This window comes from Athalia rosae, chromosome 5 (assembly GCF_917208135.1).
Source record: "Athalia rosae chromosome 5, iyAthRosa1.1, whole genome shotgun sequence".
In the NCBI taxonomy this organism is placed as follows: Eukaryota; Metazoa; Arthropoda; class Insecta; order Hymenoptera; family Athaliidae; genus Athalia; species Athalia rosae.
In genome coordinates this window covers 8,012,090-8,031,813 of record NC_064030.1, presented here as the reverse complement: position 1 = coordinate 8,031,813, position 19,724 = coordinate 8,012,090, and the positions used below count along the sequence as shown (strand labels likewise).

General features: G+C 40.1%; 2 protein-coding genes and 1 long non-coding RNA gene across 13 annotated transcripts in view; 1 reads left to right on the top strand and 2 right to left on the bottom strand.

Annotated features, from left to right (window-relative positions):
- Positions 1-5,315, bottom strand: part of LOC105690186 (probable phospholipid-transporting ATPase IA) — a 59,084-nt gene extending 53,769 nt beyond the window's left edge. For all 6 annotated transcript variants that reach the window (XM_048655466.1, XM_048655465.1, XM_048655470.1 and 3 more), the window contains exons 1-2: positions 5,277-5,315; positions 4,435-4,524 (exon numbers count right to left, since the gene is read on the bottom strand). In XM_048655466.1, the coding sequence (XP_048511423.1) occupies positions 4,435-4,524; positions 5,277-5,300 (114 nt within the window). In that variant the 5' untranslated portion in view covers positions 5,301-5,315. The remainder of the gene's footprint in view (positions 1-4,434; positions 4,525-5,276) is intronic.
- On the top strand, positions 1,145-18,699 carry LOC105690187 (polyamine-transporting ATPase 13A3). Of its 6 annotated transcripts, none has more exons than XM_048655462.1 (11): positions 1,145-1,385; positions 1,584-1,731; positions 11,515-11,599; positions 11,708-11,935; positions 12,024-12,154; positions 12,218-12,374; positions 12,466-12,670; positions 12,761-14,054; positions 14,138-14,657; positions 15,134-15,315; positions 15,992-18,699. In XM_048655462.1, the coding sequence occupies exons 2-11, from the start codon at positions 1,716-1,718 to the stop codon at positions 17,437-17,439; spliced, it is 4,266 nt and encodes a 1,421-aa protein (XP_048511419.1). In that variant the 5' UTR covers positions 1,145-1,385; positions 1,584-1,715; the 3' UTR covers positions 17,440-18,699. The 6 variants fall into 6 exon arrangements, with proteins under 6 accessions (XP_048511419.1, XP_012263212.2, XP_048511420.1 ...); XM_048655463.1 differs by adding an exon at positions 10,511-10,584 and having other exon boundaries at positions 1,149-1,731; XM_012407789.3 differs by having other exon boundaries at positions 1,145-1,731.
- Positions 6,626-7,111, bottom strand: LOC125501006. Its single transcript, XR_007278468.1, has 2 exons — positions 6,970-7,111; positions 6,626-6,910 (listed from the first exon to the last, which is right to left on the bottom strand). It is a non-coding gene; the product is annotated as an uncharacterized LOC125501006 (long non-coding RNA).
- Positions 18,700-19,724: the final 1,025 nt, after the last annotated feature.

Genomic DNA, 19,724 nt, shown 5'->3' with positions numbered 1-19,724 from the left:
GAAATAGTTTAATTGATTCGAAGTAATTTCGAGAATCGAATAAGAAATCAGTATCTGCATCGATTCTCGTGTGAATCAAGTAACGACTCATTGCTGAAATGTAGCGGTGAGCTTGGATCAAAAATTCTTTGATAAAAATTTTGTAGCGGAAGTGAATCTTTTCCCTGAGCTTTTTCGGAACACGGATGCAAGAATTTGCTGATTAAGGGGTTCGAGTTTGATTTTCGAACTAGTTACAAAAACTGATAGATATCAAGTGATCCTCTGCGGAAAAGAGTTACGTATAACATGGGCGATATCGTTAAAGTTTCTGCGGTAAGTCGCCCCGCAAAGATTTGCCGATGCGGCCCTGCATACCGCAACGGCGATAACGGTCAATTTAAGTAAGGTATGTCTTGCAGCTCGAAGGTGGGTAGGGCTTGAAATATGCGAGGTATGCCTCTCGCAAGATTGATCGCTGTGTCTTTCGACCTGAATAAGATTGCAACCGACCAGATATCGTTAGCAAAAATTAAGTTCGGAGTTTCGCGGATCTTCTGATATACAGATATAATGCTGACCGTGTAAAAAGGCCTCGAATTATCTAATCAAGTTACGTTGACGCGGACCAACTTCTCAATATTTCTCCATATCTGGTAACGAACTGGGAAGAGCGAATTTATCAGATTCTTGTAGATCCAACAAAGCCATCGATATTAATACAAATTCACATTTTCTTATCTAATGATTAAATCTAGCGTCGATGAATCAGTAAAGTGCGCGGGCTCTTGACGTCAGATGAATATCGCCTAACAATGATTTATAACCGTATCGATGAACGATACAGATATTGAGCGAGGAAAAAATTTGCAAGATTGAATTCGTTCGATTCACACCATGCTCGGGTTACGATAAAAATCGTATCAATAAATTATTACGATAAAAAATACATCGTATCGTTTCAATCGATGTACACAGTGTTCGAGAAAAATTTTCAATCCGTCCGGAGTAAATTCATAACGACGATCAACACCGGCGTGGTTGATACAGCTGAGATACGTCTGCGAACTTATTTGTACACAACTACATAAAGTTCACACCAATATAAACATCCATGTCGTTATCCCCCTCCCTTCCGCCGCCCCTTGAACGGGTAAGTTGTAAGGCTGTTAATAAAAACGAATCTTCTTGGCAACAGCCTCGACTTTCGAAGCTTTAATTGGTTCAAAGTAGCGGCACCAACAGAACGGGAAGACGTTGATAACTCCTGCAACTAAAGGGCATAACATCTTGTACGCGACCCCCGCCAACGTTGGCGTTCTTGCCCGTCGGCCGATTGGCGCGGACCTTTACTACTCGAAAGAAGCATACGCGCTTTACATTACGTATGGAGGATTTCATTATCAGTAAGTCAGCCAGTCAGTCAGTCAGACGGTCAGTCCATACAGCCAATCGGTATATCCATGTGTTTCGCGTTCCTCGCTGGAACGATCCGTGAGTGTTCTCGTGATAGTTGATTCGTGCAACAAGTGTAAAAAACAAAATCTTACATAAAAATGTAGTTCCGCTTCGATCGGGCCTTCTCAAGGGGCTTTTTCTTCCAGCGGACATGCGCCAAGGAGGTCATTGACGGATACTCGTAATTAGTAGTTGCCCGTGGAATAATGATGCTGTCGGAAAAGGATTGCCGAGTGAATTTGATCAACAGGTGTGTTTCAGACCGAGCTTGAATCACCATGGATATCATGGACGGTAAGTGTTCCATCGCGCCCAGTATATACGGTACATTTTCCATCGTCAGACGTTTCGGAGTCACATTTCCTTTTACCGCACCGCAACTGCTTTCTATCTTTGGTAATTGCATTCGCGTTACACTTTCACGTATTAGACACGTGACTGTCTTTGACTGTTCACATTTTCCAACTCGCGAGTCGCCCTTGTCGTGAACCCAGTACGAATCGGTTGAGATTGATTTTTCGAAATTCATTCGAACGTGAGAAGTAACATCGACCATTTGATGCTCGCAACGAGACTGGCTGTTATCAAGTTTGAAAATAAATTGTGCCTTATATTTCAATTATAGCGAATACACTCGTTTGGTTCTCTTGTTTTTGGGTCTAGTCAGTGAACTCTATAGACCATATTTTCAAACATTTTAAAACGAAACTCCTAATCCACTTGCGTTTAGGAGCAGATAAGCTGAATTTTGAGACGACTTCATGAACAATAGCGATAACCTCTGTACATCTTGCGTGAACTCGTCGCAGTCTCTCTATCAACGATCGTAACTTTCTTCAGTTGGTACAATTAAGGCACGTGACTATCAATTACATACATCGAATATGTCAGAAGTGCTGTAGCAACTGTTAGGCCATATTGTTACTGTTTAACTTGTTACTGACACGTACATTTCGGAGGATGAATTATAACACGTTTCCCAGGCAAGGTTACAAGCAACTAAAAGATCAAAGTACGTAGAACTCTAATTCAACTTTTACGATCTCAGATAAAAGCCTTCGAACTGATTCGATGTAATTTTGAGCTTTTCTGACGCACATGCACGCTGCAGTCTTCGAACTGTTGAACAAAAGAAAATACGATTTTCGGAGAAAATTCTTTCGGCGTTTCTTCAGAAATCGATCGCGATTTGTGTAAAGCTAAAAAACGGTAGTAAAACGATTGTTAGATTTAGAGAGAAAAAAAGAAAAATTCAATTCGTACGGATAGTGTGTATGCTAATTCCAGTATATACCAAGGTTTATCACGAGTCCTTCGCTGATATACTCGATAATTCAATTGCAAATTAATTCAACGTTTAACATTTGATAATGTTGTAAAAACATATCTACTTGTTTGCGAAGAATAGCACTGTATCTTATCCGGCAATTGCGCAACTCTTGTTAGAAAACAAAAAAATCTAACTAAAACAAATAACGTAAAAAGAACTGAATGAATAAATTGCGGAGCACGTACCCTGGCATGATATTGTCATTACATTATCGATATGGTAATAAATTGTTAGCGTCGATCGTGCGATTTTTTATTTATTATTAAACTCGTAATCGTTAGCGCCAGACAGATTGGACCAAGATCTCTCCGTTCTCATGTAGAAGAACGAGTTCCGGCAAAACGATCAACTATTCAAGTATACGGCTAAAAGATCGGAAATTCTTGGACCGTAACGATCGTTTTTTTTTTTTTTCAACGCATTTATAATATTAATTTTTGATTTTCATATAACGTCGTACATGGTCGTACAGTCAGACTGATTAACTATAGAAACAGAATATTTATGACTATTCGCCCGAATCAAGTTATTACAATAAACAAACAGTCGGACTAAAAATTTATTGATGAAGTCGAGGCGACACTTGCTTATCTTCATATTTATCTCTATGAATGAACGGGCTAGATACCCGAACAGATTATAATCCCATATTTGAACACCTGATCAAAGTGCCAAATTAGAGACGCGATTGTCTTCCAAGCAAATTGTTGATGTTCAATTTCTTCTTTCCACGGAATAATTTTGGCAAATCAGTTATATACCTGGTGTGTTTTGTAGATAAATTTTTGAACTTCACGGCTTCATCTTATTTGAAAACGTGTTGAAAATAAATAAGTTGAATCTTACAACTCCAGAAAACAAGTTATGGCCAAGTCGTTTATCCGCTCACGTTTCTAATTTGCTGACAAAAAAATTTTGCCCGGCAAAAAAATTAATCTTTCGCATTGACGTGCGAGTAATTAACTTTCTACGTTCAATTCCAACGTCCACATAGACCTGTCGTTCGAGGGGTTCGGGCAAAAATATGTCTTCTGACATCCTTCATCTTACGTGGTATTAAACACTGTGCCTATGATTATTTTGTCCTCACGCAACTCCGTGTCGCAAGATGATTAATTGTACGTGCAAATATTCGAGAGGCGCATCATTAAAGACTATTGTTTGTACAAATCATGGGCTCAGTCCCGCATGATGATTGTAACAATTTTCTATTGGGACACTTATGGCCTACTTGTAGTTTGAAACTACGAAGGTATATATAGTAACGTGATATTCGTATATACCTGCGCTTGTTTGAAACTCGCGTCTTCCTCAAGAAAGTCAATTTCTTGCAATCGCAATCAGAGTTCGACGTACTCTGCTATCCGTAATTTTATCATTTTTTTTCTTTTTCAACGAGTTCATTCCCAGGTTCGTAAATTCTTAACTCAACGGGATACCTCGAGTCCAGGTGAATCACATGCGACGTATGGCAAGTGGGATTTCACCCGCGAATCGTAACTCTTTTTCAACCGATGGGATACCTCATCGTATAAAAGTCAGTTGTAAGTTCTGCCTGCAGGTGACGTCTGTTGCCAGACTTACCCACCACTTGAATCGTTCAATGGTGGGGAGCTTTTACATATCTTATCAACTGAACTTACCAACTTATCTAGTTATCAACTTACCTTGACCGATGGGAATAGGGCATTGTAAATGTTCTTCGGGAGCGTTTGAATAGCTTCTTTTTTACGGACCAGGAAGTTTGAGACGTTATTCTGGAAATTTGAGAGAACAGTATAAAACCGAATATCGCTGATATCTGGAAATTGCCTTTTGAACGGATCTTCGGAAATACATAGTAACCTGATCTGATTCGGATCATGTACTGTAACACCCTGCAGGTCGACGTTGCATTCCGAGAGATTAGTTTAATTGCAATCGACTCTAATTGGACCACGTTAATTGAAATTCAGACAGCTGCAATGGCATGACGATTCATAAGGGTCATTATGCTTTTCTTGAAACTCATCGATAAATTATTCTTTGAGAGCATACGGGATGTATGTACAACATAATCGATTCGCGCGGTGATTGAAAGACTCTGAGAATCCATTCGCCGGATCATACGAAGTTGCTCAATTACGATTTGTATATATACAAGTATTAGTATAGATATAGAAATTCGAGTGACTAGATAATGCGGTCAGCTGCATAGAAGCCAAGTTCATTAATCCTCAGCTTAATATTTGTGTTGCCATTAGCTGTCTGATGACCCGAATAATACACATGACCCACTTGAAAAGGCATCGTATAAAAGTATCGCTGTAACATCTCGATATAACACGATGTAAGTTTGGTTCAAATTGGTCTGCCCCACTTCGAGTGAGGCTTCAGAGCCGAGTTTCGTTGTAGATTGAAGACAAAAGGGGACAATTACAAGCGGAAAATTTTCTATCTACGCAAATTATTTGAATTACTGAAATCCACGTGCGTATAAGAACGGAGAATAGAATCTGGTAATCCTTACCAGAGTTATAGTTCTTAACGGCATGTTTTTCTTCCGACACAAGTTAAATTACTCACCGTTCAACCGTTCGCATACTTCTCGTTATAAAATTCAACTGATGTTAGTGCCATGCAAATGGAATTTCCCGTGATTCACGAGCCGCCTTAGCTATCGTTATTCTCGAGGAAGTGGTTGATAAAGTCTTTTCGTCGTTATTTAATCGTGGGCATTCGTTTTATTCACGATAATTTCATCGCCTATCAATAAAATGCAGTTCAAAACCGCTGTTCGTTTATATTTTCAACTTATTTTTACCTAACTATATTCTTCGCTTATACAATCGTATGGATGTTTTTTCAAGTGAGAGATACATCACGTATAGGTGAAACATTACAGATTATAGTTTGCGTACAGCTATTGAATTCGATGACGAATTTCAGGCCAGAACGAAAAGAAATATACGTGTCGTCATTTTCACGTCACAATACCTGGCGCAGAATATTATCAGAAAATCTTTTCAAGATGAAAACAAATATTCAGAGACGTTAAACACTCGTCAGAGACGTTGACGATGATGAAATGAAAATTCTTGCGAAATCACGAATAATCATAGGGTGTCCCAGAAGTAAATTGACGCCATCGTTGCATCTGGTGGAAAATGAAATTCTGAGACGAAAAGTCTTTGGCCATTTTTTGATCAGACGCACAGGTGATTAATTATTAACTAAAATAAGAAGCCAATGGGATGCGCGCTACAGCGGCAAGACATAACCTAACCTCACGCGTCTCACTCTCGCAGTCACCTATCACGTTCCCTCTACGTTGTCTTGCCGCTATAGCGCGCACCCCATTGGCTTCTTATTTTAATTGATAATTAATTATCTATACGTCTGATCAAGAAATGGCTGAGGACTTTTCGTCTCAGAATTGCATTTTCTATCAGATGCAACAATCGCGTCCGTTACTTCTGTGACACCCTAAATATTTACAGATATCTAATGATTAGGGAATAATGTTCTACCGAGCTGGTATTGAAATACACGAATAGTCTGACACATAAAAATCATTAAAAACGCTGCTTGGTTGAATTAGGAGCAGAATAGTCATGAAATCTCAAATAAATGTCAACTCTTCTGCAGGCTGGCCCCAATATTGCATAAGACATTTTTTAGCCTTGAGCGATAGATAATTTCGTTGCAGAGAGAGGTGTAATCTGATCAAGATATATTGCATCACGAGATTGAGATTTTTTTAGAATAACTCGTCGAAATTGCAATAGTCGTACGGACGATGTCAAAGAGGACATTCGATCGGTTGAAAATTTTTGCTATAATGAAGGCGGAGAATTTCCGATAATCAATACCGCATAATAGATTAAAAACATTATTGTCTTTATTTTTTAATCGATCAAGTACCTGTTCAAATAACATTACACAAGAAAAATTATACCCGGTAATGAAGATATTTATACAAACCTGATGACGGCAACAATCACGAGGCTTATACAACCGAGTGTCATTTACGTGAACAAACTCAGAGATAGCGCGTCAGTGAAGTGCGACCATACGGTGTTAAATTTGATCGACGAGTTTCGTTTTCATTATCTTAGTCGTGCGCGGTCCTGATTCGAGTGCGTTGTACGTAATTACAGAGCCCTGCAACTTGAGGAATATATTTTCTAATGAACGGGGCGACGGATATCCACGTTACGTACCTGAACGAATAAGGGTATTAGCTGTACACCATAGCCGCGCATGGCGCCGTGACGTTGGGCGGTCGATACGTAACAATGGAAGATCAGCGAGCGGCGGACCAATTTTAGGCCTCGTTTGAAATTGGATTCTGAAAGAGCTGAAGCCGGAATCGTTATCTGAGGCGGGTGTAAGATAAGAGAAGGACTGACAATTAGTACCGTTAATGATAAATTAGCCGGCGGACGTGCCTAGCCGCTCGAAAATACCGAACGCCATTCGAACTCCGTTCGAACTCATTTGTTTCTCTTGGTTTGCCGCGACGCAAGAATCGAGGAGGGGAGTTGAAAATGGCCACGCGCATGTCTTCTGCTAGAAAATGTGCATCCATTGACCGACGATACTCCACATAACTTTTAGAAACGCTAATATTGAGCGGCACTCGATATTTATCGCATAAGAAAAAATTTCAGAAATTTTCTCAACGTGGCATCGGTTGTAAAACTGTATTAGACGATTATTTGAAATATAACGCTCGCAGCCCACGGCCTTACAACCACCATCTTGTATCTGCTCGAAGCAGTCAAGTTACTTGCACGTCGGAGGACGTTCGTCACGTTGTCGCTTCCCCAGAACTGTTCCATCATCGCTTTGGAATTAGTCAGCAGTTGCTAAAAAAAATTTACAATTCTAAAGTTGCATGGAGATTTTATTTGAAAAAGATATAATACCGAGGTACATATTTGAAACGCGCGTGATGGAAGAGCTCCGATTTTCGTAATAATATTATTATGAAATCTCCATAAATGTGAAATAAAAAGTGAATAAAGGTGATTTCGGTGCAGGAAGTGAGGTTTTTTTTTTTAATTTTAGATTTTCTCATTTTCGACGGCGTCCAAGGCTGATATAAATCCGTTCAATATGAGTAAGATTTTAGGCATGAACCATTGCACAGTTTTCTCTGTACTTAGAAGTCCCGAACATGGTGAATCATTCAAACGACTGATTTGAAAAAAATTGAAAATTTACATTACACTGTGCGTTATAAGACGTTATTTGCAAAAATTAAAAGTGATTTCGAAAGTGGGATTAAAAACGTTCCATCTATTTCTCGAACGTGTGCGAAAGCCATAAAGAAGTACGATCTGATATAACATGACGAAATATTTCATTTCGAGTCAATAGATAATAATAATTCCAATAATAAATCGACAACCATTGGCTGACTCGTCAATAAATCAGTCCCGGATAATAGATGTATATGTGAAAAGAAAAAAAAAAGATATTTTAAACTAAGTCGTCAGCGCAGTCGAGTCGAGCTTTCAGTTACATACCTACTTAAAAGTTCGATCAATTTGGTGATTGCACAAAGTGAACTAACAATTGAACTTTGACGTTATACCTCGAAAGACAGCTGGTGCTCTTGTCTCGAGTACTTAGTAGTGTGACGTAACGTCCGAGTTAATAATAAATTAAAAATCGGTATTTCCAGAATAAGGTTTTCTATAAATAGAGTTGAAACTCAGTGAGCATCTATATGTCGAACGAAGTATTTCACCTGCTATAAGATTATCCCGGATTAGGATAAAAATAGGAGTGACTCACTCGAAATACCTGTGGACAAAGAGGGGTGGAGGAACAAAATTTTATTTTATAAGAATTTCAAAACCCTTTGCCGGAGGACGACGGAACATCTGTGGTGCTGTATTTATAAATAACATTTCGTTTCAAATGTAGAATCACGTCGACGGACGGTAAATTGAGTCGCGCAAGTACCGACGATACATTATTTAAAAATAAAAAAACAAAGGTCTTCCGAACGGGGTGGTTGTCCTCCCTTTGAATTTCTATTAATTTGTCGATCGCGCTCGATCGCAATTCATCAATTTTCTTCAACCCGTAATGTATTTGAGGTCGAACGATAAAGGAAACGGGAGGTTCGAGATAACCGTAGCATCTGCATCGAGAGCAGATACCGCGCCACGCGGTGGAGGTACGTGGAGTGGATCCTTTGGAAACGTAAGAAACAAGCGAAATATTACAACAAACGGGAACAAGCTGGAGATAAGGCGCCGTTGGGTACGCGATACCAAAACTGCTGAAAAAAGTGGATTGGTCGAGCAGAGCTGTTGCGCACCGAGAGAAAAAGTACTTCGGTACTCGTACGGTTCTGGTTTCGGTAATAGCGGTACCGTCAATAAATTTCGAGTATCACCTGTAGCGTCGAACCGCGCATTGGAAGATATCGCCGAATTGGAACGAGGAATGAGCGAGGGTGAACGAGCGGTTACAACGCCTCGAATTGGATGGCGAAAACTCACCGACCCTGGTGACTGACAGAAATTTCCGTCAAGACAAAACCCGGAGCGATAGCATCAGCTTTTTTACCATAAGTCCTGCAGCACAATAAACAAAATCGATAGCTGCAGCTGCACATTGTTGATGTACCGCTGTCTCCTTCACTTCCTTGAAGTTATTAGCCTGCCGAGCTAGCAGTACTTAAAAAAAAAAATAAAGAAAAGAGAAAAAACAAAACAGTATTAAATTTCGAGTAAACTAGACGCGGTTGTATTACTAGAGTTAACTACTAGTCGACGAGAATTAGATGAAATATACAGGAGCCGCGTATTCAGACACGATGCTAACCTTCTATCACTGCCGGTAGCAGACAGGGTGAAGATAATTTTCACTTCCTCTCCTCTCCAATCGTCATCGGCAACATGGGGATACGGACCGTTTTCTGACACTGGGACACGGAGGGTCCTTCTCGCCGAGATCAACGTTCGCTGAAATTCCTCGCCTCGTCGAATAGGGAAAATACCATCAGGAATTTTTTCCAAAGATCCGAATCATCCCACGCTATTGTTTGCGCTCTCGCCGTCCCCGCCTCTCGTTTGTTTCGCCGAATAATTACCCCGAGATCATTTTCTCCTGATCGACCGATCAACGAGAGACAATAATTATCAGGAGAGTTTTGTTTCTCTCATTATTCTGTACGGTGATAACTGAATCGCTCGGTTGAGAACAATCTCCCGTTGAACGATAAAACCTCGATTAATTTGAAGATCGTCACCTAACGCCAAGGACTATTATTGTAGTAGGGGCATCATCGCGTAGATTATATAACGTAGATCCTTGAATATATGGATAATACGGTATAGGTGTTTTTCATCGATGTTAACATATTAAAATTAAGTGTGTTTTACTTAAAATTAATTGTGCTGAAGAAGAAGTGGTTTACCAAATTGTTGTTGTTGTTGTTGTTGTTGATATTGCTGTTGTTGAGGTATAGTTAGGCGAAGTCAAGGTACCGGAAATACAATTAGGGATAATTCACAAAGATTAAAAAAAATTTAGTTGATAAAGAAAATAGAATAAAAGTAAAGACACGGAGGATTCTGAATATAAGAAACGAGTCGTCGTAATTAATCAAGCTGGTGAAAAATAAGTTGGATATTCATTTCGTTCCACGAAACATTGCGGAGTCACTCACATAATATAAATAACTAAAATGCCGTCGACGCCGAATAAACTGAATTTGAGCTTTGCTCGAAATGCTTATAGCGTTTTTGGAAATCGCAACGCCTGCAACCCGACCGCTGAACACCAACGTGAACAAAAAACCGAATTGTTGGAGGGTGAGGATATTTTTTTCGTTGTTTAAACTGCATATCATAAATGTTTACACCTGGAAATACATACGTATAAAACGATCAGGTTCGAACAAATCTTGATCTCGAATCCAAAAAAAAGTTTCTCATCTGGAGAATTCGCGTCGCACTTTTTTACATATCATATATAACGTAGACGATGGTGACCTGTATTTTGAATTTGTTTTTTTTTTCTCTCTCTTCTAAAATTGTGGAATTTTTTTTTTCGCGCCCTGTTCCATACCAGTCATTATACGAATGATTACGTCACGACGGTGCCATGCGTAGATATGGCCTCCGCTTGACAATCATTTCATCTTTACACATCCGTGCTCTTGTTATGAACATTCGCAGTAAATTAAACTTAACCAGGCATGCGTAATTATTGAAAATTGACGATGAGTAGCGCAGAGCGATGCGAGCCGCAAATCGTATCTTAACACCTTGTAGATCAAACCTGGGCTACAAAAAAACCATAATCTCTATCTAACGAGTATAATGATTATTACTTTTTATTTACGTAATATGTAGAAGCATACCGATTCTTTTTTTCTCACTCTGTTTGCTGACTCGCGGTATAAAAGCATTGGTTGAATTTCGGCCAACCCGCATTAACGAGTATACGTTAACCACGCGTAGACGTTGACGACGCGGACTTATTCTTCTACCGTTGTAATTTTACCCTCATAGTTTTGTTGATCTATCATGCGCAATTCTGCTGACGACCACGTGAGCGCAACTGATGACAGTAGAAAATCCGTGGACGTTAGATCTCGTATGCTCTTTTCTTTCCTTTGATTTTATTCGAATTGAATTTTAATCTGTATATCGAAAGGAATCCTTCAAATTCACGTAGCACCTTAGCACCGAAAAAAAAAAAGAAAAACTTAAAATAAAAATCGAAACCTTGTACATTAGGAACTCGGGGCAATGGCCTCCTCCACCTCAAGAATGGAGTGGACTACATCAACGCCGGCGAAGAGGATCAAATGGAAATTTACGGGTTGGTAGAAAATGATGATTACCGATATCGATCGCGTTCAATGACGAATCGTCGAGTCCCATCGGTGCCAGGTGCGAGGTTTTCTCAAAAATTCGGAAATCGTTACAGATACAAAAGAAATCCATCTTGGACCGCTATTACGTGGATATTGATCGTTTGCACAGCTGGATTATTGCGTTTGGTCTTCCACTGGGTTCCCCATCTGATGCTACTCGCTACGCACACAAAATGCTCGTTAGAAGAAGCGGAAACCGTACTTCTGGTGGAACGATTTCAAGGAAAACACACGAGTTACTACGTCAAGAAATTAATCACCGTCGCCGCGGACGAAGTCTCGTTAGTACAATACCGAATGACCGTTGTCTTTTCACGATCGCGACAAATCGGGCCACCTGATTAATCTACTTTTCGTTCGTTTCGACAGGAGGATTTCTAACGACGGAGATATGTTAATTGGCAAGGAGTCGTTCCCGGAAGACGAAAATCTCAGCGAAGTGGAAGATGACAAAGGGCCCCTCACTTTATCCATTCATCTTACCGGAGGTCAATTCAAAGGTGAATACCTCGAGCCGTCCGAATCGTAGCGAGAACTCGAACTAAACGTTATCAATTTTTCAGAGGTCAAATCGATAGTCACGTTTAGCTGCAAGAAACTCACCTACGTCTGGGACACCGACAGATCGGAGTTTCTGAAGTTGAGAGGCTTGGACGAAGGAGTTCTGACCTCAGATTTACATGTAATGCGAGGACTAAATGCACAGCATCAATTCATGCGGTGAGTTCGGAATTCCTATCGGATATTGCTCTCGATCTGTGAAGAAAACTATCGAGCGAAGCTTCACTCAAAATGTGTCTTTGTTTTACAGGCGTTTCGTTTACGGTAACAACGAAATTGTCATCCCAGTTAACAGTATCCTGAAGCTATTTTGTTTGGAAGTTTTGAACCCCTTCTACGTCTTCCAATTGTTCAGCTTCTGTCTCTGGATAGCGGATGATTATTATTATTACGCAATGGCGATTCTCACGATGTCTGGTTTCGGTATCGCTATGGCCGTCATTCAAACCAGGAAGGTATGTTCCGTCTTACATTCCGTCATTGTAACGATTTAGACAACGGAGACCTTTTGCAATGACCTTTATGGATTACCTTTACCATTCCAGAACCAGCACAACTTAAGATCCACCGTTCATTCCTCCGACGTAGCGACGGTGATCCGCGATCGGTCTTTAGGAAAAACGGAGAGCATACCGACGGAGCAATTAGTTCCCGGTGACGTTCTCGTGATTCCTTCCCACGGTTGCATAATGCCATGCGACGCGGTCCTGTTGACGGGAAACTGTATCCTGAACGAATCGATGTTGACCGGTGAATCGGTACCGGTGACAAAAACACCGGTTCCCGCATCGAGCGAGGTTCTTTACGACACCAAAGAACACGCGAGACACACTCTGTATTGCGGAACCAAGGTAATTCAGACGAGGTACTTTGGTACGGAAAAAGTAATCGCCGTTGTGATCAGGACCGGATTCAGTACCAGCAAAGGTGAGCTGGTACGGTCCATAATGTATCCGCCGCCCGTCGACTTCAAGTTTGAACATGATTCCTACAAGTTCGTTGTGCTGTTAGCTTGCATCGCCAGCGTCGGTGTAATTTATACGGTAATTTCGAAAGCACTTCGCGGTGTTGCTGCGGGTCACATAGCGGTCGAAGCGCTCGACTTGATCACAATCGTCGTACCGCCGGCCCTTCCGGCCGCTATGACCGTCGGCAGACTCGTCGCCCAGAGTCGACTTCAGAAGAAACAAATTTACTGCACGAGTCCGAGAGCTATAAATGTCTCGGGTTCCATCGACTGCGTATGTTTTGACAAGACTGGAACGTTGACGGAGGATGGATTGGACATGTGGGGTGTTGTGCCCATAGTGAACAGTACATTTCAACAACCCGTCAAAGACATATCGACCCTTCCGTTGAACGAAACTCTCGTTGGTATGGTCACCTGTCATAGTATTACAATAATTAATAACGAATTGTCCGGGGATCCCCTGGATCTCAAGATGTTCGAATCGACCGGATGGAACTTGGAGGAAGCGGCCGTCTCCGACGAATCAAAATTCTCGATGATTTTCCCGACCGTCGTCCGACCACCGAAGGATTCTAAGCTGGCGCATCATTTGAACGATCTCACCGTGTCTCCGGGGCGTCAGAATTCGATCAACTCGGCAATGACTGATAATATGGCGGAGACGACGAGCAATTTCGAAGAAACACTCGGCGAGTCGAAATTGGATCTCGCCGAACAGTCGATGGAAATCGGTATAGTCAGGGAGTTTCCATTTTCATCGAGCCTCCAACGAATGAGCGTGATCACCAGGACATTGGGTGCTAATCACTTCGATTTTTACTGCAAAGGAAGCCCCGAGATGATCCTGAGTTTGTCAAAGCCCGAGTCGAGTGAGTGTCCGACAATTTATCCTCCGATATAATCGATCGATCGTATTTTCTACGTAGACCTTTTTTTTCTTCCCGTGTTACAGTTCCATCGGATTTCGCATCGGTCCTTCAAGAGTACACGTCCGAGGGTTATCGAGTGATAGCTCTGGCGCACAAATCTCTGAACAGGTTGTCGTACGCTAAAGTGCAACGGATAAGCAGAGAATCGGTGGAAACGGATTTGAATTTTCTGGCCCTCGTTATATTGGAGAATCGTTTGAAGCCGGGAACATCGCCAGTCATCGCAAACCTGAACGAAGCGTGCATAAAAACGGTCATGGTCACGGGTGACAACATGTTGACGGCGTTATCCGTTGCCAGAGATTGTGGAATAGTGAAACACCACGTCACCGTTATAGCTGTGGCGGCAATCACGCAGCAAAATCTTCTGAAACCTCAAATTTATTTCACTCAAAGTACGAGCCAACACAGTCCGACGTCGCCGATAGGGAACGATGTGAGCGAAATGACCGATTTGAACAGTATAGCTAGTTTGGAAACCGTAGAGAATGGATCAACGCAGGGCAATCATACCGCGAATCAAGTCAACTACTTGTCCGATGAGTAAGTACCATTCCGATTCTACAATTTTTCATTACAGCTTTAATATACTCTTTTACTTCTAACTCACGTACGAACTATCACATCTGCTGCACTAATCTTCCGAAGGAAGAATGAATTTTGAAAAAAAACGTACATCTGTCGCTTGGTTTTTTTTGTTGCTGAAAGACGTAAAATAGTTAACGATCTACAATATGATTTTTACGTTTACGAGCCATCTGAAATGGCCGTGTAGCCGTCGCTCTGGGCGTTCGTGAAAGTGTTGAACGGTTAAGTTATAATCGGGACATGTCGAATTAAATTTGCGAATTACAACCGCACACCTTTAGCGGAACGCCTTTAGCGGTTGGTAAATCGCGATCGAATCCTTTTGACGTGTATCGTTAAAATCATTATTATTAATATCGCGTGTTGTTGTTGCGGGGTTATTGCACAATTAAAAAAATCAGCTTTAAGAATACCAATTACTCTCGTTACAGTTTACACATCACGTCGAACAAGTACGTTTTTTCGTTGACCGGAAAGACCTGGGCAATGATAAAACAATACTATCCGGAATTGATTCCGAAAATTGCCACCCGAGGAACAATTTTCGCCAGAATGTCACCCGATCAGAAACAGCAACTGGTACAAGAACTCCAGGCTCTTGGATATTATGTCGGTCAGTATATCATAATTGGATTTTAACAATTTTCAAGTATATTATACATGAGAAAGGGTATTCGTAGGAACTGTCGTTAGAAATTACAAGTTATAATCGCGTTTTCTATCGAGATCTAGGCTATTCGTGCAAAAGTTTATATACCGCGAACGAGAATTTTCTCGCTAACCACCCTCGTGATTGAGCTCGTTATTATTAGATTTCTATACCTATGCAGTTAGCTCTCTTATTGAAGAAAAAAAAAAAAAAATCTGACCAAAAAAGATGTGGAAAGTAAGAAAATGAAATAGAATAATAAGGCTCTTAATCATCAAACTCATTACGTAAGCTTGCAAAATTACTGAGAATACGATCATTTATCCTTCTTTCGGTCAAGTAGACCGACTTAATAAGTAGCTAAAGTATTTCCTTGTAAGTCAATTACGGCTCTCACCGTCGCACTTAAAGTTCTTCTGTTGTTCGTGGAACAAGTTCAATTTGTGTGAAACCGATTCAACTATCTATTCCGTTGATTTTATCGCGAAGCTGCGGATGGGGGAGAGAAAAGATTTTATTTTAATTCGAACGGTTCTTTTGAAACCGAACCAGAGATGAGAGATTCCGTACCGCAGCACCGTTTGTTATTCGTTGTAAAATCGTTGAAATAATAGTTTTTATTTTTTGCATTGAATTCTAGCGATGGTCGGTGACGGGGCAAACGATTGCGGTGCCCTGAAGGCAGCGCACACTGGAATTTCACTGTCGGATACGGAATCATCGGTGGCATCGCCGTTCACGAGTCGAGAAATGGATATATCTTGTCTTATTTCTGTGATCCGAGAGGGTAGAGCGGCTCTAGTTACTTCCTTTGGTATTTTTAAATACATGGCGGCCTATTCCCTGACGCAATTCGTTTCGGTTATGCTGCTTTATCAAATAGAATCAAACCTGACGGATATCGAATTTCTTTACATCGATCTCTTCGTGATATCAGTCTTCGCGTTTTTCTTCGGTAGAACGGAAGCGTACGACGGGCCGTTGCACAAAACCGCGCCGTTAACCAGCCTGATAAGCACATCTCCTATCTTGAGTTTGTTCATGCAAATTTCGATCGTCGCTGTCTTCCAATACTTCAGTCTATGGCATTTGAGACAACAGGATGGGTTCAAGGCATTTAACGCAAATGCATTGAACGGAGAGGACGCCGAAGGGGGCGATGGGTGTACGGAAAATTACACGATATTCGTCATAAGTTCGATGCAGTACATAATCTTAGCGATAGTATTCTCAAAGGGACGACCCTACAGAAAACCTCTCTGGACGAACTGGGGGCTTTTGACTTCGTTTATTCTGATGACAATATTTTCAGTTTACATGACTCTGTTTCCATTCAAGTGGCTCGCCGATACTTTTGAACTCGAATTGCCGACTGACGTTGGATTCAGGTACGTCCTCGTGATTTATGGATTCGCCAACTTCGTCCTAGCAATGTTCGTCGAGTACTTCGTCGTCGAGTACATCGTGTTCGGTAAACTAAGATACCGATGGCACAACGTGGACAAATCGAAAAAACGTTATCTCGCCATCGAACGCGATATGGCGGCTGACTATAAGTGGCCACCCATATCGCAGGAGCCTCTACCGGAAGCCGCGCCGGATTTATTGATCAGACAGAACTTGACGGAAATCAAAATTGAGAATATCACGGAAACTTATCCGACGAACGATTTCATAAACTCCAACGTTCCCCCTCAAGCGAATCCCGCTTTCAAACGATTCGGTTCCGCGAGAGAAGTTACCTTGAATCCAAGGTCGCTGTTTAACGATCAGAGAACGACCGTTTCCATGCAAACTGTCCCTAATTTCGAGGACAGTAAAGAAGTTCAATACAAGCCGAATCCCGGTATGGAATCCCTCCATAAAAGGAGGCATAACTCCGAGTCGGAGAACGGTATTTATCCGTGTGAAAAATCATATCGAAACTATAACACAAACCCCATAGCGACGTTACCTAGGAATCCATTGCCGAGCCAACAAGTGGCGCCATCAGATGAATTCAAAACCGTTATGGTGCACAAGAGTGAAGAAAAAAATTTCCGAAGTGCGACACAAAGTGTTTTGGAGTTGGACGTTTTGCCGTCCTGAGACCAAGCGTTAATAGGGCTGATTTTTAAGATCAGCTGACCAGAGTTTCACTTTTTATTCTGCCATTAATTGTATGAAGTTTATTAAGTTTATAAACGCGTTATAAAATTGTATTCCAGTTGAAATTCTGTGCGGGACTAGAATTTCTCAATTATATTTAAATACGCAAACGGAGGTGCTCGTTTTCCGACTTTTATATTATTATTTAAAAAAACATTTTGTTTTTTCTCTCCATAGGCATAATTCGCTGTAGGCACTATTGTGTTTCGCAACGCGAGATGATTTTACTTAATATTATAATAGTTTCATCGACGATATGTTTTGTTTAACTTTTTTTTTTTTTTTTATCCTAGTATATAATTACTAATAACTGTCAAAATTGTTCAATACACATGTATACAATGAAGTATTATTTTTCAACGACTCATTTAATTCCGTTAATCGATTTACACTTACATCACGCATGTAAGTAAAATAAAGGAATTGAATTGATCGTGAAAATAAAAGCTGAGATAAAAAAAAATGTTAAAATCTCGCGACAAAAAAAAGAAGAAAAAAAAAGAAACATAAAAACAAACGTTCATTTGTAACTAACATCTATTTCTAAACATTTGTAGAGGCGTCGATGAATTCTCTACCATCATACGTAGGATGACGCCTTGTATCCGTAGTTAATTTTTATATGCAATGTTTCAACCGAACTTAATAACTATACATAATATAGATACTTAAAAACACATATTATTATAGATACGCATAGCCGATAGCTGTGAAAAAGAAAAATGGAAATAAACAAACGAAATCCAATGAAAAACAAAAAACATAGTGAAAGAGAACTAAGTTAGAGAAATTGGAGAATGATACACGATAAATGATGAATAAAAGAACACATTTACACGTATAGCAACTGATAGCCGATATATTTGAATCGACGAATATATGTATTAAATACCGCCTTTGTGCGCTAGTCGCATAGGTACGGTGAAAAAATAACTGGTGATGTTCACTCTACCTAGTATATATTTATTATATTATAGTTTCGTAGATCAATTTTAGGTGATTATCAATATGTGAAACATTTACAAACCATGTATAATTAATATCACGTACTTACATACGGACGACAAGAAAAAGTAAAAAAAATTTAATTATAGAAAGAAAAAAAAAAAAAAAAAAACAATGTACACCCAATTGTAACGATAATTTACAATGTATTGTTGGAGCAACAATTGATATCGAATAAAATATATTTATAACGGATACCGAAGTTTGAAAATTTCGTTCATTAGTCACGATTAATTTCATAGAATCAAATGTGATTTTTCCAACACAGCGCAATTATTTGTAATCGATAATTACCCACGCGCTTGTGTCGACTGTACGTAGATCAGTAATTAATTATAATTTTCCTTGACGATTATATGCACGGTATAATTTATCATAATTATAACGTAACGTTATGAAATATTTGGCTCATTAGTTTCCATATATACGAACGTTCGTATAGGGATACTTTATATTTATGTACGTAACTTGAAACGCGTGCGCAAAAAAAAATATTTATAATACATGAAACAACCGAACGTTTGAAGAAAAAAAATTATTCTCTTTGAATTCCTCGAAGAGGAACTGACTGATGAATTTGTCTTTTCACTTTCTATACGGTATGCATATTACGCGGCGTGGAAGCCAACGCTTCATCTATTGGTAATTTTTCGAAACTTGATCGTTTGTGACGCGATATTCACAGATTTGTTTTTTATTCTCCTTTTTCGTTAGTTATTCAAACCACGTACATACGTATGTACGTATGTACGGTGCGTGTATACATATGGATACCCGTAAGTTTCTACGGTTCTAATCTTATTGTTAATACAATATGAAAAGAATTGTATATTCAAGTTGTGACATCGGAGCAGTTTCTTCTGTTACTGCAGTAGAATGAAATAGAATGCCCATTTGTTGCAGGTTTTAGCAACGACTGCGAAAGCTGTTATAATTGCGCGGTACATAGTAGCCGTTATTACATGCGCCATTGAATAAATTTACCGAAAGAAATTTCACTTGATACCTTTTCATATATTTTCATAGAGAAAAAATGTGAAAAAAAAAGAGACACCACCTCACACGCGGAGGATCCGAATCAACTGAGGACAGTTAAAAATTTTGGCCATCAAAATTCTGCCGCCCACGTTGAAAATTTAAATATCTACTATGTACGCGCACACGTGGTTCTTATACATAAACGTGACGCATATCGAGGGTACATAATATCGGATATCGAA